Raw genomic sequence first — 8,578 nt, 5'->3', positions numbered from 1 at the left:
TTAAAAAGGCAAAACTTAAAAAGAGCAAAAAGACGACATTCCCGAGGGACAAGAATGGGAAGACGTTCCCACACCTGTGTGCCTCCATTCATGTTTAGTCACCCAATCTCCCTCCAAAGATGGTTCCCTCTCTCTCCCCCTCTTGATGCCTTACTTGCGTGAAAGGGTACCATGAGAAGCAGGGCCAGTCCCTGAAGGGGTCACAAAGACTAGCCAATCAGCAGCATGCACCATTCTGCTCAAAGGCTGGGCAGAAGTCTGTGTAGGTGTCACAGTGCAGTGCGCATGCTCACCATGGTGGATTCACCAGGAAAATTCTGTACATCTGTTCATGGCAGGACTCTTGCCAGATGCTATCAAATTCACTCTGTTCCCAGAGTCCTCTTCAATTCGCTCAAAGATGCTAGGAAAAGCAAGTCACACACCAGAAATGTGCTGTACATGATCTTTATTTATCCCATCATGGTTCACAGTTCAAATAATATACAGACAAGATCATTATTTAAAGTGCACACAAGACATGGGGGGGGGGGGAATTCACATTATGGAGGGCCCAGTGTCACCAAGCAATACAAACCAAGTGGACGCATTAAAGGACGCAATGGAGGGCATGTACCATTTCAAGTAGTGATGTTGCAACATTTGCCAGCTAGGGCTGAGGAGCATGGGAGTTCTACCTACTGAGGAAACTCTAGAACCAATTTGTATGCCTTGAGCGAATACCTTTATTTCTAAGCAAGGGCCACGCCTAGGAGACGGCAGGGGGAAGACAAGTGCTATGCGTTGTGCTAGTATTTAGAAAAGTATAGACTCAGACTCCTGTTCTACTTATACAAACTCTTCAAAAGCTCAGGGATTAAAAGGGAAAAGGTGGGATGAGGCCCTGCCTCCGGGATTGGTATCATGATGAAAGCTTATGAAGAAGAGACATTTACAAGAGATGCAATATGGCTATGTACAGGTTGTAATTTGTGTGGAGCCAACAAGAGTGGCTTCTCCCTCACTGCTACCACAGCGCTAGTCCCGATCCAGCATCAGCGGTTTAATCATTAGGAAAATATAGTGGAGGGAAGGGAAACTTTACAACAAGGATGTGAAAACTTGCTCACTCTGACTTGCTACCTCCTAGTTGCAGCTGAATCTCGCAGTGCAAAAGCAGTCAGCAGAGCAACAGTCAAGTACATCAGATTGCAGACTGCTCCTGCTCTAATTAATTTCATGGCTAAAGAAAGTACCATAACTGAATTATGGGACATGGCTGAAAGAGTGAAGGAGTCTTCTGCCATGTAAAACAAACCATTTTTGCCAACAGGCAAAAAGAGAGGAAATCTGAACAGCTGAACAGGCTTTTATTCCCAGCTAGAAAAGAGGAATATCTTAGACAACTTTAACACAGGGAAGGGAGTGTTAATGAAGAAGCTGTTTCAAAGCTTTTGTGCATTGCTCCAGGAACATAGTTGGTTTTCCCACATACAACGATGAATCACAGAGCTGCCTATAACAACACAGCCTGAGGTTCTCCTGCAATCAGAATACTGGGCAGACTAAACACATTCAGGAGAAAATTTAGTTTTGGACACAATCCAGTGGACAAAGTAAAGATAAGCCTATCTAAACAAACTCCTGTTCCATAGGGTGGAGAATGTATATAACATACATCCCTCTGCTAGGTAAGAGATGCTCCCATAAGATGCTCTATGTATACTCTAGCCAACAATAGCTTCTAAACATAAACATCATAACTGGGTATTCCTAGTGACTTGGTCACAACACCTGCTGGTCTGTTTTTGCCAGAGGCAGAGCTCAATGCTAATCGTACATCTTTGTGCAGATGTTGGAACCCTTCTTGAAAAGAGACAACACTTAGTAGGGTTGCAGTAAGTATGGGGCATTGCAAGCCCATGGAATGTTTCAGGCATTGCTTGTTTGCCACTACAGACAATCTACACGAGCACTGCAATGGAAGTTTTGTTATCTTTTGGTTATACGAAACTATGGTAGACCCTCGAACAGGTGATCCTAGCACGGTTCAGAAAAGGGGAGATTTGAGAATGGGACACAGACTTTTAGTTAAACAGCACCAAACCCAGCCTGGCTCTGACCGAAGGTAGGAGTGTATGCAATCGTTCAGCACTAAAGGGCACAATGCCTCTCAGGTTAGGGAGATGTGGGGTGGAGAGAGGAAGAACTGAATGGGACACAGCAATGACCATAACCCAACACCCTCCAGATCTTGTTGGACTACAGCTCCTAACATCCCTGACCACTCTGGCTGGAGCTGATGGGAGCTGTACTCCATCTTTGAGAGCCATGGGTCATCTTTGCCCAGTCCTAAAACAAAAGAGAAGGAAGAACCGAAAGAACCCAAAAGGATGAAAATTATGAGCCAAGGCCACACTATGCAGAGTACGTTGCTATGCATTTAAGATAAAGTAGGAGCTTCCTGAAACACTTCATAAATTAAAAATACAATATATAAATATATACACACACACATATATATACACAAACACACACTCTAGTGTCTCTGCATAAATTTGTATGTTCAATCTACCCGGAAGGAAATATGTAGGCAGGGAGCAGCAACAAACAGGTCAAGCAGCATTCCATCAAGTCAGGATGCCAGAGGGTCTCCGCCAGTCCAGCCTCCCAGCACTAGGTGGCCATTCACAAGGGTGAGCAGCAGCTAGTCTTTCAGGCTCCTTCCTTAACTCACTGAATGCATCACGAAGTCTGGCTAACCACCTTGGCCTGCTGAGATCGAGGCCCACGGTTTTGTCACGTTGCTCAGAAAGCCCGAGGAAGCAAATGGCTAGAACTGGGGGGAGAGGGAGAAAATGGGTGTCAGTCAGGCACAGCGAGGCTGCCTGCAGGTTTCTGCAGGCTTTAAGTGAGGCACAGTCAAATCAATGAGAACAGCAACAGTGTGTCAGGGGGAGGGAAGGGGGACAGGACCTCCTCTCACTTTGCACCAAGCTGAGTGAGGCTGGAGGGAGCCCACAAAGGCTTACTGACTCAGAATCTGCATGGGGGGCCCCCATGCAAGGGAAGAGTGTGCCCAGCATCTCCCTACATCGGGGTTTGGCATCAGTCACTAGCATTAGCCTCATATCTAGCCTTGAATCTAGCTGTGATTTGTGCAACCAGGGGAAAAAGAATCAGTTGTGAGAATCATTTCATTTCGGAAAGAAGCAGCAGGCCCATCAGACATCGCTATTCGCTTTCTTTGCAAAAGGGCAGCCCTTTTGATTCTCCTCCCTCTCACGTGCACATCTTTACCAAAGACCTCTTCAAATCATCTCACCTTGTGAGCAAAATCAGTAAATTTGATCCTGGAGAGAAACCGTCTCAATTCCCCGCGGTTGATTTTGGGGTCACTCTCCTTCAGGGGTACCTCTCGGCTCTGCGTCATCAGGGCCCACCTCAGGCGGAGTTTACTGACCGACAGAAACCCTGGCTGGTGCTCAGAGGTGGGGCTTGTGGTCACGGTGATATAAAATGCGTCTTTTTGAAGATCATTGATTCCAACTGGCAGATGCAAAGGGAAAAGGGATGTGCTCACAAATTAAGCAATTAACTGCATTCAGATCAGATGACCAGGCTAACTTCCACTGGCTATTTCTAACTGTGCAGGGGCTTGGCTTCTACTTATAGGAAAAAATCCAATCACAGTGCTCTGCGGTGTGGAGCTCTGCAATGAATACAAATGTCTCTGCAGAACCTGATATGAAGGTTGCAGCCACAACCAGCATTTCTGGCTCTAGCGAACACGGTTACAAGTGGCAAGTTACAAGTGCAATATAAAAATTAGAAAACCAGCCGCATGTCAGTGGCAGGTGGACCAGGGGCAAAAGGAGAGCAATGGATAGGACTTTTATCTTTATACACGAGGCTGTTTTCTTCCACACAAAAACCAGAGGTTTACACACACGTGCTCCACCATCCTCCACCTCGGCAAGCAAGAGGACATATTCCACCTAGGCAAAAGCACTCCCTGAGAGTGTGGCGCAGGGCTGGTGAGGGGTGTGGCCAAGAGAGAGAAGGTATGGCTTGGGAAAGGGGCGTGTCTCTAGGGAGAGTTGCAAGGGTCAGACCGAGAGGTCTGGAGGGCTGCATTCAGCCCTAGTGCCTGAGGTTCCTCACCCTGCTTTAGATGACAGGGGGAAATTACACAACCCACTTTTCTCAGAGTGGCTGGAGCCACCCAGATGGGTGGGGTAGAAATAAATAATTATTATTATTAATAGGCTATCAGCCAAGTTGTAGGCATACATGGAACAATTTTTAACAAGCCCCATGAGCAAGCTAGAAAGGAAAACAGAGAACCACCATTACCCACCATAAATTGGGAAGGTATTAAGTCTCTACTTCAGGCATCGCCAACCTTTGGCCCTCCAGGTGTTTAGGACTACAATTCCCATCATCCCTGACCCTGTTAGCTAGGGATCATGGGAGTTGTAGGCCAAAACATCTGGAGGGCCACAGGTTGGGGATGCCTGATCTACTTGGACCTCTGTGTGTGTTTATTTTTCCCTACACCTGTGCATACTTACTGGACGAAGCAGTCACTGTGCCTGTTGTGTTGCTCAGGTCCAAGAGGACTGTAGGGAAACTGGGATGAAGGAGATAAAGGTGGTGAACTCTTGGGCTGGGCTCCTACAACAACAACGACAAAGTCATGAATCATCCATTTCCTCCGCAAAATTCTGGGGTTTGTTTGCTTTCTATCGCGGGGGCCTCTCAACCACTGCATTTGTCATCATTGCAATCATACTCCTCTTAACTTTCAGTTAAAACCAGCCCACGGCATGTTCACTACCACTTAGGAAGTTGCACCAAAGCATGTTCATCTTCTCCCTTAGCTTTACAATGCCTGTGAGAAGTACAAGGTTACTGTTTTCATTCACTACAATTTCCAGGTTTCTTTGGGGGAAACCATAAGAATTACAGTAGCTGTTTGTGATTTAGATACGCTCTTAAAAGTTACAGAGCTGAAGCTGGGAGGCAGTAATTTGTCTGAGACCATGTCTGGTGTAGGCTTATACCTACCTATGTTTTCAGGAGTGCCAGTTTACATGCTGGTTAGCACTGGTTCATGGAAGTTAACATGGATGACAATATTGATCTTACCCAGTAGAACTCAGCGGATTTTCAAGGTGGGAACTAAATGAAAACTGGTGCCAGGAAAGGTTTCTGCTTTATCTCATAGAGCAGGGGTGGCCAACTCCCAAGAGACAGCGATCTACTCACAGAATTAAAGACTGGCAGTGATCTACCCCCTTTTGGGGGGTTCAGGTCCAAGTTGTTGAGCTCTTTTTAGAGATGAGGAAAGCCCCATTTTTGGGGGAGTGCAGGGCAAAAAAGGGGGAACCAAACTTGTTGGGCTTCTTTGGGGGGGAGACAGTGATCTACCACAGACGTCCAGTGATCTACCAGTAGATCACGCTCTACCTGTTGGACGTACCTGTCATAGAGTTATCTCACACATCTCTTGTTTAGTCTTGTCTTCCATCCTCATTGCAGCTATCTTGTGCTACCACTGGGAGGTAAAACTCAGCCAGTGTTAAGAAGAGACATCCTGGAGATCAGAGAATGTAAGTGAAGGCACCACCATAAGTGATTCTCTCCACAGGCTAAGATCTCATCTTTCTGCTATGCATAGACTCTTGCATACTCTCAAAATGCAGTGCAGAGACATCTTAAAGGAGAGCGGAGTCTCTCTATGACCTTTACACCCAAAGAAGAAATGCTTTTACATGACACCAGGAGGCTTGGCTACAATGCAGAAATCCAATCGGAGAGCCACATGGATGCTGCTGGATGAAAAGCAAGCACAAATGCAGATTTTGCAGAAAGCATGGACCAAGCGTTTGTGCAGCTAGGGAGGTAGCAGATTCTAGGCACAATGTAGCTTGTTCTAGCTAACAAGGAGGTCTCACCTAAGTCTTTGTAAACACTCCCAGAAGCACTGTTTCATTTGCTTCGTGATGTGTGCTTCTCTTGCATAAGCACACTGTACCAAAGCTTTCCCCAGTAAGACTGTGTGGGACCTGACAAACAGGTCCTGTTCGACAATGTTCTAATTTTGTGGATCTTACAGAGGTAGCAGGAATTTGAAAAATCAACCAGGCATGTAAGTTCAATAGCAGCCCTCTCCCCGATGACAGATCTGAGCACCAGGATAATTGAAGAGGATCAAAACACACACACGTACTGCACAAGGCTGAACCTGTGTCAAGCGCCACCCAAAAACCTATTTTCAGACGAGGGCTGAGTCCTGGAAATATGTGAAGTCAAAAAGGAAAGGGAAAATGTCAATGAGCACCTGCAGAATGCCTTTCCTCATTGGCTGTGTAACCATAGCCTGTCCACAAACATACCTGGCTTCCAGGGCCAATGGACTAAAGCCACATCCCCCTTTGCTTGTCGGAAACGAAACCACTACACAATGCCTCCTCTAATCCGGGGAGCTGGGCTCTCACTTACCAAGCTTTTTAAGAGAGACTGCTTCTCATTAGCCCAGAAGAGAAAGACAGATTTTTTGTCCAAAGTCATCACCGAGAGGGCGTCTGTTTTCTTCATGTGACATGGTAGCTCAGAGGTCCAGATCTTTTCTCCTGATTTACCATCCACCACTAGCAACTGAAAAGGAAGAACCCAAGAGTCCAACAGATGGAAAGAGACAGGGAAAGGAGAAAAGAAAAATAAGATATGGAATCACAAGGATTAAAAATTGAGCCTCCATATTCAGAGGCACTATTAGCAGATTAGCTGTTGCTGGAGGCCTAAATCACAGAGCTTTCCACCCCTCTCACATTGTGCTTATGAGGAGCATCCAGCAGGGATTTTAATATATAATCTTTCTGCATTCAAAAAAGGTGGTCCCTCTAACCTGCAATCCAAAATGGTCCACTTCAATCTATGAACTCAGGCTCAGAATGGATGTAATTTTAAATGTGCATTTGTGTTGAATGTGCATAGATTTGTTTTTGTTTAATGCAAATAGCAACCAGTGGTGTGGACTTGTGGGGGCAGGGGCTGATGACTATTGGGATCAGATGTGACATCTACTGTGTTTCAGGTAAAAATCCCTTCTGTGAGGTTGCTATTTGCATTGGGAGCAGCTTCAAGTGCAGTGATTTTCAATCCCTGACCTTCAGGGGCTGCTATTTGCACTTAGAAAAACGTACCCATTAAATGCAAAGATGCATAGTCTAGTTTGGCCCTCACCTTCCATAACAGTGAATTCCCCCTGCCCATTACTTGTAAACTACTTGCAGCTATTACCTCCTGATACTGTTACTAACAGCAAAACTGTGACGTGTCGTCCTTAGGTTGCTATCCTATATGAATGTACCAGGTGGTAATCGCCACTTGACAGAGTTGGGATTTCTTCTATGTAAAGATGCACAGAACTCTGCTGTTCTCTAGAGTGCTAGTGAACGTACCTGTTTCGTGATGTTGTTTGCCATCTGAGCCTGAAGCAGGAAGTCCAAGGTTTGATCATCACTGAAGTAGCCTGGGGAAGGCTGGCTGCAAAAAAATGGAGAGAGCAACTGTCAAAATGAGAGAGCGCCAAATAAAGCATCCAAAATGAGCCTATCCACACCCTCAGAGGCAACACTTCCTTTCACCAAAACTCATCTGCATTCCTGCACACCCAGGCTTTGCCAAAAGAGATCAGGTTGCTCATCCATCAAGTGTGCTATTCTGGCATGGGCATGACCATTTGTTGATGCAGCAGAGGAAGAAGAGAAGGAAAAAGGCAGACAATGGAGCGCAGGCCTCCAAAACCAATTACTCACCAACCATACACAATGAGAGAAAACTCTGAGCTGATGTAATTGGTTCATCACCCTGAAAGCATGCAGTTTTATTACCCTCATCCTTTGCATGCACACATTTCATTAACTATCCTGACATCCTCCAGACCTTTAAAAATGTGCCAATAGGTCCGTGAAAACCAATATAAATTTCTCCTTGTCATGTGAGCTCCGCAGAAGCTTACCACTGATTGTAATATTAATTGTATTTTTATTTTACCATTCCTCACCATCTTATCCTCACAACAACGCTATGAGGCAGGTTCGGCTGTGCAGTACGTCACCCAATGAGTTTCATGGTTGAGTGGGGATCTGAACCTGGGACTCCTAGATTGTAGTCTGGTGCTCTTCATATCTGCACTACACTGGTTGCAGCAAACTGCTTATTTGGCTAATTCATAAACATGAGAGCAGCCTCCGTTGAAAACAATCGTGCTTGAGGTGGCATGAGAGCTATCACCTGTGGCGTCTGGTCTGTGGCAGCAGTTTCACATGAGCACATCATCTAGTAGTGAACATGTGAACACTCACCCAAAGACCAGGCACAACGGAACCTTTTGTGTGCACTGAAATGTCCCAAGCTGTGCGAAAGCTAAAACGAAAACCTCTTCAAATGCTGCTAGCACTGTGACTCTTGCTGTCCTGAATAGACTTCATGGCCCACAGTGATCCAACTGGGTTGCAGTCAACATTGTGTGAGATAAAAGCAGCTTCGTCCCCCTCCTTCTCCTGCAACACCCAAACAGACTTCTGAG

The 8,578-nt window shown here is 45.8% G+C and overlaps 1 protein-coding gene across 1 annotated transcript in view; it reads right to left on the bottom strand.

The window, feature by feature from the left end:
• Positions 1–431: 431 nt before the first annotated feature.
• FAM234B (family with sequence similarity 234 member B) overlaps positions 432–8,578 on the bottom strand; it is a 28,754-nt gene continuing 20,607 nt past the window's right edge. Inside the window, exons 9-13 of the mRNA XM_053405557.1 lie at positions 7,449–7,533; positions 6,487–6,642; positions 4,554–4,656; positions 3,305–3,528; positions 432–2,818 (exon numbers count right to left, since the gene is read on the bottom strand). Of these exons, the coding sequence (XP_053261532.1) occupies positions 2,813–2,818; positions 3,305–3,528; positions 4,554–4,656; positions 6,487–6,642; positions 7,449–7,533 (574 nt within the window). The 3' untranslated portion in view covers positions 432–2,812. The remainder of the gene's footprint in view (positions 2,819–3,304; positions 3,529–4,553; positions 4,657–6,486; positions 6,643–7,448; positions 7,534–8,578) is intronic.

The sequence above is a fragment of the Podarcis raffonei genome, chromosome 10, assembly GCF_027172205.1.
Source record: "Podarcis raffonei isolate rPodRaf1 chromosome 10, rPodRaf1.pri, whole genome shotgun sequence".
In the NCBI taxonomy this organism is placed as follows: Eukaryota; Metazoa; Chordata; class Lepidosauria; order Squamata; family Lacertidae; genus Podarcis; species Podarcis raffonei.
The sequence above is the reverse complement of the archived record's forward strand: the minus strand, read 5'-3'. Positions and strand labels throughout refer to the sequence as shown.